This window comes from Camelus bactrianus, chromosome 6 (genome assembly GCF_048773025.1).
Source record: "Camelus bactrianus isolate YW-2024 breed Bactrian camel chromosome 6, ASM4877302v1, whole genome shotgun sequence".
In the NCBI taxonomy this organism is placed as follows: Eukaryota; Metazoa; Chordata; class Mammalia; order Artiodactyla; family Camelidae; genus Camelus; species Camelus bactrianus.
This window is the reverse complement of record NC_133544.1, coordinates 73,778,329-73,798,138: the sequence shown is the minus strand read 5'-3', so window position 1 is coordinate 73,798,138 and position 19,810 is coordinate 73,778,329. Positions and strand designations below refer to the sequence as shown.

At 37.5% G+C, this 19,810-nt stretch overlaps 1 protein-coding gene across 5 annotated transcripts in view; it reads right to left on the bottom strand.

Moving 5' to 3' along the window:
• Nucleotides 1-19,810, bottom strand: part of STARD9 (StAR related lipid transfer domain containing 9) — a 108,332-nt gene that overhangs the window by 44,406 nt on the left and 44,116 nt on the right. For 4 of the 5 annotated variants that reach the window (XM_074365967.1, XM_045524282.2, XM_074365970.1 and 1 more), the window contains exons 4-9: nt 11,719-11,835; nt 10,532-10,564; nt 10,383-10,444; nt 8,721-8,833; nt 2,989-3,058; nt 1,301-1,373 (exon numbers count right to left, since the gene is read on the bottom strand). In XM_074365967.1, coding sequence (XP_074222068.1) covers nt 1,301-1,373; nt 2,989-3,058; nt 8,721-8,833; nt 10,383-10,444; nt 10,532-10,564; nt 11,719-11,835 — 468 coding nt within the window. The remainder of the gene's footprint in view (nt 1-1,300; nt 1,374-2,988; nt 3,059-8,720; nt 8,834-10,382; nt 10,445-10,531; nt 10,565-11,718; nt 11,836-19,810) is intronic. The other variant, XM_074365968.1, reaches the window with a different exon arrangement.

Here is a 19,810-nt window from a genome sequence, read left to right as displayed (position 1 = left end):
CAACTCTGGATTCTGATTTTTCCTCTTGAAGGTAGCAGTGGTTGTTGTTTTGTTTGTGTGGTAACTTGCCTGGACTAAATCTCTAAAATCTGTCTCTTCTACAACATGCAGCCAAAGAGGTCTCTGTTTAGTTTTTTTCCTTTAGTTGTTTTTAATTTTAACTTGGTTTCCAGAGGGCCATCCTGTGTCTGCATAGCTTAAGGTTTAGCCAAGGATTGGTCAGAAATCACAATCAAACACCTTGAGCCAACAGGACTTTTATTCTCTGTTGATGGATCTATGTGTGAGCTGAGGAATGCACTAAAAGTTCTGGCCATTTTAAGTTTACCCCAGCATTCACTAGCCACAGGGCCCTCTTGTGTGCCCACATCTGCAGATTCTGTCAGTCAGCGCTGTATGGGGGGATTGAGCCCACTGAGTCTCTGTTGCATGTGTGTACAGATTCTGTTCAACCTAGGATATGTGAAGATCTTATCAAGCCCCTATGGTCATCATCTCCCAGAACTCCCTGTTAAATCCCCAGATAATCTTTCAGCTCACTTCTTGCCTGAAACACACCTACAATTTCAGGCTAATGGAGCCAACGATCTCCTTGTTAACTTGCCACCAAGATCACCATTTTAACTGACAATGCTCCAAATCAAGTAAACTCCCTTAGCAGTGGTACCAACAGAGCTGCTGGTTTTCACCACTTTCCCTTCTCTGACTAAACTACCTCACTAACAAAGATTGGGGCGTGGGTGGGGATGGGAGCAGTCCAAGGGAACACACCGTACATTTGCACTGTTCTCACCTGCAACTCAGCTGTTCTTGTGAACAAACACTTTTTGGTTTATTATATGCCTTTGGTCTATTTCTAGAGCAGAGAAATGGTTGTTTTGACAGTTTTGTCTAGATTTATACTTGCTTTTTGGGGATAGGATTTGTAAAACTTCTCACTCCATCATAATGGAAGTGAATCTTCTACTTTTTCATTTTAATGCTTATTTTCATTTCAATCTGGCTTTTCACTTTAAATGCCCAGACTGATCATATAGATATGAAAGTACTTTGAAATGTTGAAATGTTAAAAGTAAAGTTTAAGTCGAAAATACTTTGATTAGTCTTTATGAAATGCCTGTGTTTTTCTGGGTGAATAGCTTAGTAGATTGTGTGTAGGTCCTACTTATAATATTAAGTCATATCAGAGGACCTATAAAAGAAAGGGTAGGAATAAAGAAAAAGAAGCAGAAGGGAAGACAATAAAGAAGTCAAATAGGGCAAGTGAAGGAAGAAATCTAAGCAAATATAAGAAACCAACCTGCGTATAATAGATAGTGAAGATGGCATGGGATCTGCTGCTGGCCTCATGAACATGGGTTGCCGCTGTGATTCTGTGTATTTAAGGGAAGAAAATTAGGACGAGGATTGTTTATGCATGGTGGGCCCTTATGAATCCACGGAGAACACAAGGAATGTTAGTGCTGAGGTGCACAAGTGAGAATCACAAAACATACATATTTAGCCCATTATAGTCAGGAGAGTGGTCCAAAGAGGGCAGAAGCGATGCTCTAGGTACTGCTATCTGAGAACAAAAGTGAGTGTAGCTTTATACTAAACCACAGTTAGAACTTTTTCAAGCAATTGAAGTTAATAATCAGAGATGGAAAAGTGATAATAAAACATCAACCTGGAAGAATATCCTCCAGTCAGACCTATTTAAGTAAGACAAGTGGACACAGAGAGCTTGTTGGAGAAGAAGCCGCAGTGGGGAGGGTGTAGCTCAGTGGTAGAGTGCTAGCATGCATGAGGTCCTGGGTTCAATCCCCAGCACCTTCACATAAATAAATAAATAAATCTAAGTACCCTCACTGCCAAGAAAATTTTTTAATTTAAAAAAAAAAAGAAGTCAAAAAGACAGAGAAGGTAAGTCATGATTAAACACTGAGTATTAATCTTATAGTGCCAGAAAGGGCTTTAAAATGAGATCTTGAATTACATCAATATCATGCTTAAGCCAGATGGAATTCATAGTCTCCCTTAAAAATTTAATTCCAATATTAACCCTTCAAGGCAGGAGAGTCTTCCCTTCATCTAAACTAAGTCAACTTGCTTCAGTTTAAGACCAACTCACTGACTTCTGTTCTCAGAGAAGTCGCAGAATTGAAGAAAACTGAGTTAAAATCTAGAGGCTGGTCTCATGATTCAGGAGACCAACAGGATTTTACCCCATGATTCAGGGGTAAAAAGGAAAGGTGAAGCCTGAAACTTAAGGATCAAGGAACTCAGGGTACTGTGAAGACCAGAAGCAGTGACTCTAGGATAGTTCCATGAAACCCAAGAAGTAGAATGTTACATTTAAATTTCTTCTTTTATGTTCAATTAACTGAGACCTACTATTAATAGGGTAAACAGAATACTCTAAATTCCTCCATATTTTTTTCAAGTAAAAAAGGCTATTTTTTTCAGGCATCTATTAATAACATTCTGGGTATTTAACAGTAACTACAAATATGGAATATTATCATAATTTAAAATAGCTTTTAGGAGGGCGTATGGCACTTAGTTTTTCATGGCAGATTCAAAACATTCATTTTGGGGGAATCTTAACAGTATGTAAAACTAGAAGAAAAATGGTTTTCTGAAACATTTTAAACTATATATAAAATATATTAAACTATATCATCTCTTTCAGGCACAGGACAATGCAGGCAAAAATCTTTTGTTTGACCAAAACAGTAGAAGTGTATTATAAGACAAAGCACAGAGTAATTCTCTGGGCACACTGCCTAGTATTACTACACCCAGAAGAAACTCCAGCTTCAGCACTAGTGAGAAGGGCACTGAATCTTAGCCCTCACCCGAGATACGTTACTCTTCTGAGACAGGCCTCCTGATTGTGAATGTGGAGAGCTGCAGAGAGAAGTATACACTGCAAAGGGGGATGAGAACACAGCAAAGAAGAATGAGACTGAAAGAATGACTGATAGTGACAAACAAACCTGTTACCTGTTTGCTATTCCCTCCTCCAAGAGTTGAATTACTTGCTTATAGTTGGTAACTACGTGTTGAGATAAACCTATCAGATTTGTGAAGAAGAAAAAATAAATTAAATAAGTTTGGCAAAGTTTAACCTTTCTCTGTAGGTAATTAACTTTATCATTCTATTTCATATTAGTTGATAGACAAGAATGAGGGTATGACTTAACTCATTCAGATAATAAATTAAATCAACCAATATTTATTGGAAGCCTACTGTCAGGCACTGTGACCGGTCCTGGGAACACAGGTTATAATCTAGAATTCATGTAGTGGTTCCACTAACAATGCAAAGAATAACAATAATGGTTCCTTACAATTTGCTATACAGGTTATAAGCAAAGTCCTGATACATTACCTCATTTGGCCTGCACAAAATTCCTGAGTTAGACAGGTGCTATGTGCCCCACAAAATGGCGGACTCAGTTTGACACACAAAACATACAGTACACATGTCCCTATCCTCCCACAGTTTACAATCATGAGAAATTATTCAAGATAATGTGGTCAAGTGCCACAGGAGGAGAAGAGATAATAAATGCTGAGGCGATCAGAGGGGTGGTCAGGGCAAGCTCCATGGAGAAAGTGAGACTTGAACACAGGCACTGTAGATTAGGTAGACTTTAGGTAGGTAAAGAGGAGCTTTATGGCCGGTTACTCACCAAATCAAAAAAGACTTTTACAACTGTGCTAGAGAATCTCTATATTAGAGATTCAGGAACAAAGTAACTCCATGAGCTCAGTGCTGAATAAATTACATTTAAAATTAGCAAAGTAATTTGAACATTGGACTTTTTATATTAAGAAATTCCTATTAGAGGGAGGAGGGTATTGCTAAGTGGGAGAGCACATGCTTAGCATGCACAAGGTCCTGGGTTCAATCCCCAGTACCTCCATTAGAATAAAAAAGTAAATAAATAAATAAATGTAATTACCTCTCCCCTAAGCAAATAATAAATAAAAATTTTTTTAAAAAAAGAAAGGAATTGCTATTATTTAAATGTGATAATAGTTTTATTATTTTTAAATATTTATGATTTTTTGATTAAAAAAATTCCTTATCTTTTAGGGCTACACCAAAATATTTATAGGTGAATCGATGTGACATCTGGAATTTGCCTCAAAATAATACAGAATGGCTGAAGGTGGACGGGAATGTAGATAGGGCAGAATTTGCCAAAGATTAGTGGGTTATAGGTTATTGTAACCCATATGGTTATCACAGTCTATTTTTGTATACGTTCAAAATTCTCTATAATAAAAAGAATTTTAAAAATTTAATCAAGGATGGACACCTTCTGCTTTTGGTACTGGCAAATTATATAATAAAAACCAACTCTTCCACTAAAGTCTATCAGAAACAGCTGGACAAAATATAAAAGATACCAGCTTGAAGGCACAGAAGGATGACGAGATAGTGAAAAATTGCCAGGCCATATATTGGGGCAGGATGGAAGCTAGCATCAGGGGACATTTCTCCTCTGAAAGCATTTGCCACATCTTGAGGGGAAGTGGTTGACAGCAGGCCTCTTAACAACCTCAGAGGTCTGGGTGGACACAGATCGCAGTCCAGAGCCCACCCAGAGTGGGGCCTATAGCACCCTATCTCTTTGGGTTGGAAACCCAATGGGTAAAACATAGAAATAAGGCTGAATTGGAAGTAAGCCGCCTTTGAAGGGATTGCAGCTCAGCTTTGAACATTCTCAGTTGATAAATTGGACTGAGGTGATTCTGGATCACTAGTGTATGCAGGACCAGGCACAAATAAATAGAAGTCTTCTGTACAGGAAGCTATCATTGTTCTAGACCTCCAAATTCTTTCTGTAAACAATTTAATAAATACTGTCTGGCACAAAATTATGACAAACCAAACACACAAGTAGACCAGGCAACATTAAGGAAAACCAGCAAAAATAATAGGCAATAGAAAGAGATCCATGAAAGATCCAGATATAAGAGTTACAGTAACTCAAAAGCAACTCTGCTTACTATTTTCAAGGGGCTAAAAGACAAAATTTCAGAGAAAACTGGAAATTATGATGAAAGACTCAGATCTGGGAAATGAAAAGTAGTATAAGTGAAAATAATAACTCAATATATAAGTTTAACAGCAGGTTAGACACAGCTAAAAAAAGAATTAGTGAACAGAAGAGAGGTCAGAATCACATAACCAAAATAAATCATGGAGAGACAAAAGATTAAAAATATAGAAGGAAGGGTAAGAATCATAAAATATATAGGACAGGTCTAACATACCTGTAATCGGACTTCCAGAAAGAGAGAGTAGGGTAAAAATCATATTAGAAGTAATGGCTAAGAAATGCTTACAACTGATTAAAAATATAAAATCAAGGATTCAAGAAGCCTGGCACAATAGGAAAAAAAAAAATCTATCCTTAAGTACTTCATAGTAAGCTGTTAAAAACCAAAGACAAATATAAAAATCTTACAAGAATTCCTGAGAGACAACTTTTCAACAGAAACAATGAAAGGCAAAAGATAGTGGAACAACTTTTAATTGCTAAAAGAAAATAACTACCAACTTAATTCTATACTCAGTGAAATTCTCCTTTAAGAATAAAGAATAAATATATTTTTAATCAACCGAAAGCCAAGAGAATTTGTAAACAGCAAACCCACACTAGAGGAAACGCTAAAGATTATTTTTGAGGCTGAAGGAAAATTCCAGATAGAAGGCAGGAGATTTTTAAAAATTAGAAAAAAAAATTAGAGCCACAAAAACGCATATAAGAAGAGATAAATGAAGTTCAAGTCTTCTCAGTTTACTTTATTATTTAGGAAGAAGTAAAATTAATATTTTAATTTATTATTTAGGAAGAAGTAAAATTAATACCAGCTAATATTAGACTTTGATAAGTCAATAACCTATGTTGTTTGTAATCTCTAAAGTGATTACTAAAATAATAGTAAGACAATGTGTAAATAGTGAGCTAACATAGGAGAAAGAAATATGGGATAATTTTTAAGTTAATCAACCCCAAAGATATGAAAGTAGGAAAAAAGGAACATAAAACTGATAATGTAAAGAGAAAACACAAGGAATAGCAGATTTAAACCCAAATAAAATTAGTAATTACACCAAAAATAAACAGACCACATGCTCAAATTAAAAGACCAAAACTGTGACAAAGAACAGCCAAATAAATATTTTTATAAAAAATACATCTAAAACATACGGGAACACTAATGTAAACTATGGACTTTGGTTGATAATAATGTGTCCATGCTGTCATAGACTGTACCAAATATGCCGCACTGACGAGGGATGTTGAGGGTAGAGGAGTATATGTGTGTGGGTGGGGAGGGCTTTGTGGGAACTCTGTATTTTATTCTCAATTCTGCTGTAAACCTGAAACTGCTCTAAAAACATTAAGTCTATTAAAAGAAAAAAAATAAAAAAATAGTAAAATATATGGGTACAGAAAGACTGAAAGTATAAAAAACATAAAATGCAAACACTAACCAAAAGAAAGCTAGCGTAGTTATAGTAATGTCTGACAAAGTAGAGTAGACTTCAAGGTAAAAGCATGACTAGAGATAAAGAGGAATCCTTCACAATGATAAGAGTTCAATTCATCAGGAAGATTGAACAATTCTAATTTTGTATAAACATAATAATAAAGCCTCAAAATATATCAAACAAAAATTGACAGAATTAAAAGCAGAAAGACATCCATAGTCATAGCAAGAAATTTTAACTCATCTCTCTTAGTAGCTCACAAAACAAGAAAAAAAAAAAGATTTTAGAAGATTTAAACAACCCAAGTAGCAAACCTGATAAATGGTATCACATAAATGCTATGCCCAACTACTGCATAATATATATTATTTTTTAAGCACACATGGAAAATTTACATAATTAACCATATGCTAGACCACAAACCAAATTGTTATACCTGTATTTTTAGTAAAAGCATACAGAGTGTATTCTCTGACTGCAATTCTATTAAATGAGATATAACCTATAACAAAAGTAGAACTAGAAAATCTCCAAATGTTTGAAAAGTAAGAAACACTGTTAAACAACTTATGGCTCAAAAAAGAAATCATAATGGAAATTATTACACTTTAAATTGATGACAAAAATACTACACATTTTTGTCAAAGACCTAAGAGACTTCTTGCTGGTTTAGAATTATTTCCTATCAATCATCCTCCCTCCCCACAAGGGTTCACTCCATGAAGGTATTCAAAAGAGCTCTGAGATTTTAGTCTTGATCTTGCTGCAGACCTTGGGTATATAACCCAAGCTGTATGACCTTGCATGAATTCTCTGGGTTTCAGGTACTATGCCAATCAATGAACCTATGATCATAGATCTCTTCCATGTGCAGGATTCGGCCCCATTCTTTGCTTCCAGGTCGAGACAAGGTTCCCAGTTCCAACCCTGCCCCAACTAGCTATGTGATTTTGGGAAGGTCCCTTAGCTTCTTCCAGACTTAATTTTATCTTCTGTACAATGAGGACATTAGGACTACATCTGAGGTCTCCTCTAGTTACTCTCCCTACCCCCATACCCACACACAGAAACACATTAACATAAAAATAAATAAAAAGATGAGAAACTGTGGCACTACTGCATAAATTCATGGTCTGTGTTCACAGTATTGCTTTACACAGAAATGTAAATCCACAGTTTTACAGAGGAAAAGCCAACTGGCTACCAGCAAAGTAAATAGTATTTTCATTGTTGTTTCCAGGCTGTCAATTATGATAGAACATTTGGGAGAAGACACTGGGAAAAGCAGTATTAGTGACTGGCACAGCTGAGTCATCCATTAGCCATGCCTGATCAGAGAAGAGACCAGCTCTTGGTCTTTAATGTCCCTCTCCTTGTCAGGATTTAAGTAGCATACTGCTGAGGGAAGAGGAGCACAAAAGTTATGTTATTTATTATGAATGGCCTAAAAGAGTAAAAGCTTCCCCCACAAAAGAACCCAACTGTTCCTACTTAATAGCAAGACCTAGCCTATTGGAGTAAGACAGGTGGTACCAAATACCAAATGCCAGTGCTTAATGAAACAGCATAGACGCTGTCCCATGTATGGAATCTCCCCATCTCCCTGACTCTCACAACCAATGGAAGAGAAAGCACCCCAAAAAGGAGACTGGAAGACATGAGAATCAGTCCTGGCCCAGCTGGATCCGGCACCACAGACTCAACCCTATCCCATACCACTTTCCCCTTGGCTCACCATGCTTTACACACACTGTTCCCCTTAAAACCACCAGGCCCTTCTCTCAAAGCTCTGGCCCATGCCGCTCCTCCACCCGAAACATTCTTGTCCTTAGTACACCACGCTTCACAAGACCGGCTCCTCTAACCCCTTAGGGTGCAGCTTAAAACGTGAGCTCCTCAGGAAAGCTCTTCCTGACCACCTGACACAGATGGCTCACCTACAACACCCAGCGTTCTTTGCCAACACTGTATCTTTTTTTTTTTATTAGCCTTTATCACAACTGTAATTAAGCGCTTGTTTTCTGACTCACCCCACTAGAGTGTAAGCTTGCCTGGGAGGGCAGGACTGTCTTTTCTATTTATCAGTACATACCCAGCATCCCATACAGTAGCTGGCACATAGTGAGTATTTGTTATACATTTGTTGAGTGAATCAGTGACCATGAGGAGAGCTTCCCAGGCTTCACTTTGGTCTCAGACCCCGAGGACCACAGTGGCTCACCTTGTACGTAGGGCCCCATCTCTGGGTGCTCCCTGACCCGAAGGGTATAGGACTTCTTGTGGTCAGACTGCTTCAGCAGATCCCTCACTCGTTCGTTATAGATTTCCAGGAAGCTAGAGACATGTTGAAAAAGGCATATAATTAGATTTCGAAAAAAGTGGGAAGAACACTAAGCCAAGAACCAGAAGGTTGTGTTCTGGTTCCACCTGTGACACTCTAAGACCTTGGTCGCGCCAGACGTCCCCCTTGAGTCTCTTTCTGCATGTGGAAATAGGGTTTTTAGCACCGGCTGTCATCACTTCACATTTTGGGGTTTACAATGTCAGTGCTGATTCAAGTTCAGCCTTTAAGAGGCTATTTCAGCACGGGTTTAGGGTACGCTGCCCCTAGCCTGTGCCTTGACCAGGTCCACACAGCAATGAGTCTACAAGCATGTTTCTTGGAGTGGTTTTCAAACATGATCTTTGAGCTCTTACTATTCATTGAAGGCATCTCTAGGGCCACTGCTAAGTAACAAGGGAAGCTAAGAGAGACGAGTTCTGGTCCCCACCCCTAGTTTAAGTAGGACAATTCTCACTTTACCTGTCTTATACACTGGGGTTGTGTTTAAGATATGCTCTGTCTTATTGGTACCTACTAACATTTTATTCCTTCTAAAAATAATAACATAGCTATAATTCTTAATTAAAATCAGTAAAGATTTTGCTAAACAAAAAAGCAGACTTCTCACAGAAGGGTCCTCCTCATCAAAACATGGATGCTTGCCTGTGGAGCCAGCAGTCAGAAACAAAGGCTCCAGCTCAAAGCTGCTCTCTGCACGCTCTCCTTGTATATCTTTTTATCTTTAACCTTCTCATGTTTGGACACAGGAATGCCACATATCTCTTAGAATAATGGTTGATGTATTTCACGGACAATAAAACACTTAATATAAATGTATATGTTTATACACACACAGGTTTGCAAATTTTTACTTTACAAACTTAAAAATGTAAAAAAAATGTTCACAATCATTTAATTTTTTAAAAGGACACATTCTTTTTAGGGCACTGAAAAGGTTATGGATAAAATAGTGATAATGGTTGAACAACTTTGTAAATATTGAAAAAGAAATAATTGAATTATATACTTTAAAAGTATGAATTTTATGGTATGTGAACTATATATCTCATGTTTTTAAACAAGGACACTGAACACCAAAAAAAAAAAAAAAAGGATACAGAGAACTAAGAGCAGTTGGTAACCTTCCACCAACATTTACACCACAAACTGGCTAAATCTTCACAGTAGAGTAGCCAGCACTAGTCTGAGGATCAGAGTTTGGGAACTACTGACCTGGAGAGCAACCCAGTAGGGGACTGGAAGAGAAATTCCAAAAGCTAGTATGAAACTCTACAGAAAATGAAGGAAAGGAAACCAGGCAGCCAGGGTAAGCTGGTCCACAGGAGACACCAGCTTGTGAAGCCTGAGGATAGGAATTAAGTTTCCTACAACTCAAAACCCAAGTATGGTTCTCATTGCCTTGTTTTCTCTCCACTAGTTCTGTTGTGGCTCTTCCCTGTCCCTCTGGATGACTTTGGAGGCAGAGAGGACAGCTGAACATGCTAGAATCTAGAGTGGAAATATAAACACTTCAGGCCGCAGAGCCTGACAGGTGCTTACCTTACTTTAATCCTGCAGGAGGAAGGCAGCGGGGCACAGTCTTCCTGCCGGACGAAGAGACCCTGCACAAACCAGAGGGTTGGAGTTTCACTGAAGGGAGTGTACAGTGAAGACCTACTTTGAGAGAATCCAGTCAAAAGAGTCTATACCTCACATATCCGTGGTGTCAGCCCAACAGAGGCCTGGAAACAGTAGAAAGGAAAGCATTACTGTTCGCTCATGGTGATGCTCTTCCCGCAATGCCCAGAAACCACCCTCAGCAGGGATGGGCTCCCTGCGCAGCCTCCTCACTTCAGGCAGGTTCACTGGTGGTATGTGGAGGACTGTCTGTGAGTGCTCCCAGGAGACTCTCATGGGAGGAATATACCAGATCAGAGGCCGATCACCACCATGAGCGGAAGAGAGGAGAAGCTAGCAAACCCAGGTACCTGCTTTCACGCAGTGAAGGTACATCCTTTTTGGATAAACTCATTTTACCACAGTGGTACCTCCTGGAACCCCACCTCCCATCCCTACACACACAAGAGGACTAGAGTATGTGGGTGTTCAAAATACACACTAAGAGGAAGTGGCGTCTTTATTCATCTTGGATCCAGTGCTAACTTGTACTCAGGTTAAGGGCTCTACATCCTTCGTTTAGTGGGCATTTTCTACTTTTAATTTCAAATATATAAAATCACACTAAACATGGACACAGTACACAGTGAGCTGGGCCCAAGGCAGCAGGGATAATCTTTCAGGAGGAATAGTGTCCTAGAGAATGTCCCTGTGCAGTGTTATGTGTCACCTGCCCCACAGTTCATCTCACCAGGGTACTTCTAAACCCAAAACAGAGGTAGTCTTTAAGAACTCTAGCCTCCTCATTTTCCATGATAAAGGAAGACTCTCCTAAGCCCTATACACTTTTGAAAACTCCCATCCAAGCAGCTTCTTTCTAAATCTCAGATCTAATACACACACAGCCCCATATCCACAAGGCCCCAGCCGGCACTTAAGACTCTGTCTGGGACTTGCCTACACCAAAGGTGTTAAAAAGCTACAAGTGATGAACTTGGAAATGATATGAGAAATTCAGGACTGACAAGGTCTGCTTCATCAAAAGGTGTGGTAAAATTCTAAGGTTCTTCAGGGTTTAATAAAGAAGGGCTGATTATTCACAGCTTACCTTTCGATTAAACTGCTGAGATACCCATTCTTAATACAGAAGAGGAAGCATGAAAACTTATTACAGTTGACTGCCTATGAAACTCATATTCTCTCTCAGTGGCAAGGACAATGCAAGACTCAGGCTTGCTGTGGCTTCAGGAAGCTATTGCATTCCAACCCCAATACTCACTGGGGTGCCCAGCATGGTATATGTCTTCCCAGAGCCTGTCTGCCCATAGGCAAAAAGGCATATGTTGTACCCTTTGGCAGCTCCAGACAGTACTTCAGTCCCCAGATCCTGGAACACCTGTAACAACAAACATAGGGAGCATGTCACTCTGGTGGTCCTTCTTTCCACAGCAGCTTTTAAATTACTTTTTAACCTAAAATATTATAAAATGTTTCAATCATACATGACTGTAAATCTCCCCCACCATTTTACAACAATCAATTCAATTTCAGAAAAAGATTGCTAAGGAAGATTCATTCAGTCATTCATTCATTCAGATACCTTTTAAAGTGCTTACTATATGCTGGGCATAATGCTAGACACTGAAGATACAAAATCAATTTGGTCCTTAATCTTCAGGCAAACAGAATCTGGGAGAAGGGCAAAGACATGCAAGCAAATTCATGAAGGAAGACCATGTACATTTTTTTTCCTTCCTATTACCGGAAAAAAAAAAGTTTAATATGGTTAATCAGGTAAAGCTACAATGAAATATTGCTGGGTAACGTATCACACAAACTCAGGGTCTCAAGACCCCACACTGAGGATCAGTTATGTCCAGAAGTTAGGGAGGAGTTTTCCGTATGGGCCCCTTTTCTATAAGCTCCCTCTTCAAATTGATGCTAACAGATGACTGATTTCACTGTTACTCATCCCTAAGTTGGTCATTTTTTAGAGAATCAGAAACAGCCAGAGGTCCTCGTGTGAAAACCCCTGCACTTTGTGTAGTGCCTGAAAGTCCTGTTGGACTCTGTCAGGCAGATCCTGGGATCAGGAAAAAACAGCCTGGCTTATGGGGAAGGCACAACTCCCAATTCAACCAGTCCTCAGCAGAATGCAACATGGATATCTCTGTGCCATGCCTGGTGTGGCAGACATTTACCCTTTGTATGGCTTCTGCTCAGCATCCGATTACTCTTCCTATTTGCAGGGAATCTCTCACTGTGTCAGTCTTGGTGGGAAGCAGGAAGCAATCCTCCCCAACAGATACAGAAGAGGCCAGATAATCTTCCCCACCTCCTGGCAGCTAGAACACTAACACATGAAATGAGGCCCGTCAACTAGGTGCTCCAGCTTGAATTATGAAAGAATGACACAAAAACAAAGGAATAGCTGATAAATTCTCCATGGTGGTATTGAGAGTCCAACAGTATTGCACCCTGAGCATACAGCGGTACAAGTTCCTGCCAAGTGTAATGCTCAAATCAGACTATTCTGTGATATGGCTTTGCCTCGTTTCTCTGCTAAGGTCCCATGGTTTCTCACCCATTTTCCACTTTATCTTCAGTTCTGTGAACACTTGATATGGTTCTGAAGTGGAATACGATTCTTACAGTTCATAGCTCTGTGATCTTGAACAAAGTACTTGAACTTTTTAAGCCTCAGTTTCTTTAGCTGTAAAGTGGATATTTTCTATGTATATCACAGGTGAAGATTAAGTGGGATAATACACATAACTAGGGACACTGCAGGCGAAGAAAGAGTTGCTGACTTAAGACTACACTAACTCTGTTTTAGAAGCTGCAGTTACGCTCTTGGCCAGTGAATTATTTATGTTTTGCTTACTTGTTTTTTGTTTGTTTGTTTGTTTTTCTATTTCTAATATTCAGGCATAGGGGAGCAGTGAAACATTTGGGCCTTATATCATTCCTACCCACTTCCCAATCTCCTTCCCAGCTCTGTACTTTTCCCTCTCCATTCATTCACTTCTATATTAGCAAAGCTGAAAATTGGGCAGGGTGCTCTCTGCCTTCTGACATCTGTCTGGGTTAAATTCCCAGGGACTGAAGAAGGAGAGGTAATTTCTTTCCCTAAGACCACTTGAGTTGGCTGCCATCCATTTACTGGTTGGAGATGTTCCACAAAACTCGACCTTTCTTACTAGGGCTCCAGTGGGAAGTGGGAACAGAAGTGCAGACAGAGTAAGGCCATATCTAGTGTAAATGTTATTTCTTCCCACCACTCACACACAGCAAAGTGAGCTCAGTGGATTATGAAGGAAGACAACAGAATGCCACTTTGTCCATGTCTTTATCCAAATTCAAGCAATTGCCCGGACGTTTTATGAAAAACATGTTTGAAGATTCCTTCTTTCTTTCCTTCCTTTTTTTTTTTTTAACACCTTTACTGTGGTATAGTTCCTGTATAGTAAACTACACATATTTCAGATGTACACTTTTTTTGAGGCAGGGAGGTAATTCGATTTATTATTATTATTATTTTATTTAATGGAGGTATTGGAAATTGAACCCATGACCTCGTGCATGCTAAGCATGTGCTCTACCACTGAGCTCTACCCTCCAGATGTACACTTTGATGAATTTTGTTACTTATACATACCAGTGAAACCACTACCACAATCGAGATAGCTAACATTTTCATCACTTCCCAACAGGTGCAATTTTCTAATTCCTAATTTATCCCTTCCCACTCTCTTTAACCCCTGGTAACCATAAGTTTGTTCTCTGTGTGACTCTATTTCTGTTTTGTAGATAAGTTTGTTTGTAGCCTTATTTTTAGATTCCACATATAAGTGGTATCATATGGATTTTTCTTTCTCTTTCTGAATAAAGTCTATTTTTGAAAAAGAAGATCAACCTGATACATTTTAAGGAATGGATTTCCCCCATATCAGTGACATTATCAGATATACCTTCTTGAAGCCAGTAAAAATCAACTATGCTTCTGGAGATTCATGATGACTGTTTAACGTCCAAGAATAATGGTTGCCCTGTATTTTCCGAAAGCAATTTTTCATTGATTGATTTTTTTTGTTTGCTTGTTTTGGTAGTTTTGTATTTATTTCTATTACATATTATATTCTCTGAGTCCCAAGTAGACACATAACAAAAAAATCTGTGACTTCAATTTAGGATGAGAAAGGTTCAAAATAATGAAATAAATTTAAAGTTTTCCCCCTTATTTTGTTTATTTGTGTCCTCTCACTTTTCTTCTTGGTGAGCCTGGCCAGAGGTTTGTCGATTTTTACTCTTTCAAAAAAACAGCTCTTGGTTTGATTGATTTTTTTCTATTGTTTTTTTAATCTGTAGTTTATTATTTCCTCTCTTATCTTTCTTATTTACTTTCTTCTACTGACTTTAGGTTTTGTTTGCTCTTTTTCTAATTGTTTTAGGTGATAGGTCAGCTTGCTTATTTGAGATTGCTTATTTTTTGAGGAAGACTGGTATCGCTATAAACTTCCCTTTTTAGGACTGCTTTTGCTGCATCCCATAGATTTTGTGTGGTTAAATATAATACAAGACACTGTAAACCTCCTAAAAGAAAACATAGGCAAAACATTCTCTGACATAAACCAATGTTTATGTCTCCTAGGACAGTCTACCCAGGCAATAGAAATAAAAGCAAAAATAAACAAATGGGACCTAATTAAACTTACTAAGTTTTTGCACAGCAAAGGAAACCATAAGCAAAACAAAACAACCTATGGAATGGGAGAAAATTTTTGCAATTAATGTGACTGACAAAGGTTTAATTTCCAGAAATAAACAGCTCATACAACTTAACAAAAAACAAACAACCCAATCCACAAATGGGCAGAAGATCTAAACAAGCAATTCCCCAATGAAGACATACAAATGGCCAATAGGCACATGAAAAAATGCTCAATATAACTAATTTTCAGAGAAATGCAAATCAAAACTACACTGAGGTATCACCTCACACCAGTCAGAATGGCCATCACTAAAAAGTCCACAAATGATAAATGCTAGAGAGGGTGTGGAGAAGGGGGAACACTCCTACACTACTGATGGGAATGTAGTTTGGTGCAGCCATTATGGAAAATAGTATGGATATTTTTTAAAAAACAAAAAAACAGACTTACCATATGATCCAGCAATCCCATTCCCAGGTATATATCTGGAGGGAACTCTAATTAGAAAAGATACATAAACCCTAATGTTCATAGTAGCACTATATACAATAGCCAAGAAATGGAAGCAACCTAAATGTTAACCGACAGATGACTGGATAAAGAAGTTGTGGTACACTTATACAATGGAATACTACTCAGTGATAAAAAAATAAAATAATGCCATTTGCAGCAACATGAATGGACCTGGAGATTGTCATTCTAAATGAAGTAAGCCAGAAAGAGAAAGAAAAATACCATATGATAACACTCATTTGTGAAATCTAAAAAAAAGAAAGCACAAAAAAAGAAAACACGAATGAACCCATCTGCAAAGGAGAAACAGACTCACAGAGATAGTATACAATCTTATAGTTAAAAGGGGATTGGGGGTGCAAAGGGATAGATTTGGGGATTTGAGATTTGCAAATGATAACCACTATATATAAAAATAGATTAAAATTTTTTCTTTTGTATAGCACAGGGAACTATATTCAATATCTTGTAACAACCTTTAATGAAAAAGAACATGAAAATGAATATATGTATGTATATGCATGGCTGGGACATTGTGCTATACACCAGAAACTGACACATTGTAACTGACTATACTCCAATTTAAAAAATTACCATAACTTTAAAAATCCTAAAAAATTTTTTTAAATTTTTACTTAAAAAAAATTGAGATACAGTTGATTACAGTACTGTAAGTTACAGGTACACAACACAGTGATTCATAATTTTTAAACGTTATACTCCCTTTGTAGTTATTATAAAATATTGGTTATACTCCAATAGTGAAATAACTATTGATTTCAAACACAGCTATCAGAAATTGTTGAAGGAGTGAGAAGTAATCAGGACATTTCAAATAGGAGGGGAAAAGTTTTTAAAAATCTAAAAACTAACTCTTTGGCAGGAGTCTTTAAACTGGAAAATAATTTTAGACAACTCTGGAAACTATTCAAACACATGTTTTCACTAATGCTGTTAGTTACTTAGGAAAACCTCAAGTAACCCAGAGCTGTACTTACACTTCTCATCACACAGACACTCAGGTAGGGCTGACACTATCTCCAAACTTGTGGTGGTAGTATAGAAAAACAGGGTTTGGGGTGCGGTATTTGAAAAGGGAGCATTCATGTAGAACAATAACTTAATGGGGTCTGGAGTTAGGGAAAAGACTTAGGATGCTTTCTCTTCCTCTTAAACAGCTACACTTACAGCGTATTGGTTAAGAACACAGGCTTTGCAACTTTCTAGATTCAAAACCTAGTTCTTGGGGCACGTAACCCTACCTCAGTTTCCTCATCTGTGAAATGGAGATAAAAAGCACCAAAAACTCACAGGGTTTTTGAGAGGATTAACTGTGTTAATACGGGTAAAACGTTCAGACAAATGTCTGGCAAAAAGTAAGCACTTTTTTATGCTTTTTAAAAAAATTGATACCAGATTTTATTTTTTTCCATTTTTCTGTATAAAGACTACTCAAAAGAGTCATCTTTATCTCTACCCTCATATATTTTAAAAGGAACCATGTACTTATTTTTGAAAATAGATACCTGAATACAGATACCATAGTTAGCATGTCTTAACTTCACATAGATAACTTTTGAAAATTTTCTAATTTCTGTCCTATTAAAAACTTACTTCCAAAAAACCTTCACCAACCTTCATGTCTTAAAGGTTTTGCTAGGGCACAGGGATTATTCTTTCCCTTTCATAAATATGAAAATCAAATTACAGCGAAAGATATTACCTAGCCAATAAAATACATGAAATTCTTGGCCCTCAGTTCATACATTTCTTTTTTTTTTTTTCTGGCCTTTAAAAGAAATTGAAGTATAATGGACACAATATTGTATTAGTTTCAGGTAAACAATGTAATGATTCAATATTCACATACATATTTTAAAATGATTGCCACAGTAAGTCCAGTTAACATTCATCACCATACATGGTTACAAATTTTTTTCTCCTAAGAACTTTCACCATCCACTCTCCTAGCTACTTTCAAATATGCAATACTGTATTATTAGCTATAGCAACCATGCAGCACATCATATCTCCATGACTTATTCATTTTATAACTGAAAATTTGTACCTTTTGACCCATTCATTTCTATTATAAAATGAAATTGCCATTATAAACTAAGATTTTCACACAGAAAAGAAACTGTTCACCAGTTTTTGTTAATTTATCTAAGAAAATATTTGAGAAAATAGTTTTAAATTCTATGATGTATTCCACTTAAATGACTTTAAATTCTATGATTATCTATCTTGGTCTATAACTCCACTGTTAAAATAAAAGGATTGTACTAGAAAACTTTTTTCCCTTTTAGTAACACTTCTACTTAACGCAGTAACAGACTATCATCTTTACTAACATGGATCAGTATTTGAGTATTCACTGTGAGAATTATTCTTATGATGTTTTATCATAAAAATAACATATTTAAAATAGAAAAAACAAGAAAATTCTGATTAAAATGATCTCATCATTTAGAGATGACCATTGTTAACATTTTGGTGTATACCTTATTCTTTCAGACTTTTGTTCTATTCCTAGATAATATCTAATGTCCCTTCCAGGTGTTAAATTCTGATATTATTATATTTATATAGTTCTCATATTATTATACTTATATAATAATATCAGAATTTATATAAGAATACTTGGCTATAATGAGGACTGAGCCAGTTTATTTTTATTTTTTATTTTATTATAGTTATTTATGATATTCATAAGTAGTTTCCCCTATATTTATGCTTAGCCAACTTAATATTTATTTTAATTTAAAGTTTTAATTTCTCAAGCTGGAAAGCATGCTATAGCCTCACCCATCAAATATGCAAGTCTATCTAAGCCATAGACCAGGCTCCACTGTCCACTTGGCAGTAGCTTACTCAAAGAGCAAACAGGAGATTTAGGAAGGGGGGAAAAGACAGCTTTGCCAAAACAACCCCACAAAGTGTCAGGAAATGCTGCCACTCTTCATAAACGTCAGGTAAACTCTGGGCTAGTCCCTCAATGCCACTGAAGGTCACTGATCTTTGGGTCTCTACCCCATATAAATGTTCACAGACAGTCCATTTCCACAGTAAGCCCAGCTAGGGGTTAATCAACATTATTTGGACCTGTCCCTGGTCTTCTGTAGCAGATTTTTCCAGAGAAAACAGGCAACAGCCTATATTTGACTTTCACAGATAAAACTAGATTTCTTATTTGGCCTCTTCATTTTATACTGTGAACTGCAGAGATACTTATTTCCCATATTTATTCATATGGCATATACCCCCATGCAATGTATACCATGGAAATTGTTTAAACAGTTCCTAAGGAACAGGAGGAGAAAGAAACTACAGGAGAAATTTTGAAACGCATTCCCATAGCCAATGGAGAGAAAGAAGAAGAATTCTTCTGAAAGAAACCAATCTTGAGGTGGGCAGATCCCACAACCAGGCTTCTTTTCACCTCGGGCAGCAAGTATTTATTAAATCCCTAACAGGGACCAAGCACTGCACAGGGTGCTGTGAGAGCTTTGAAAGACATTTAAAACAATGTCTCAATCTACAACGAGCCTACTATATAGTTGGAGAGATGGGCCATAGATTTAGTAAAAAGCTTAACAGTAGTATACAGTAGAATATAGATGAAGGGTAGACATAAATATTATATCTAGGGAAAAAAAATGACTGTGGGTTGAGGTAGAAAAAGCTTCACAGCAGAGTTGGCACTTGATCTGTCTCAAGCATGGTTTGAGATAAGACCCTTTGAATATTGTCCCCGAGATAAAGGCCTTCTCCCTTAAGTGAGGGTGACCTCAGGGCTATGTCACCACAAAATCTAAAATGTATCCTTGTCATTTAAATCCTTCAGGAAGTCAGAATTCTGGGTGAGACAACAGAACAACTAGGTCACTTTACTCCTTTTGAAAAACCTTTGGGCCTCCACTTACCATTTCTTAATACCTGGCTATCAACCATGGAAAGGTCATGCCAATGACTAAAGACCTCCCACCTCAGGAACAACAAACATCCAGGCAAGTAACCCCATAAACAGCCAAACAAATCTGTCTCATCCCTTCACTGAAGTTACTGCTTTCACTTCTATGAGGAAGTATGGGTACAAAAGGACAGATGGCAGCAGCTATCTGTTCTTAGCCTCAGTGAAGGAGG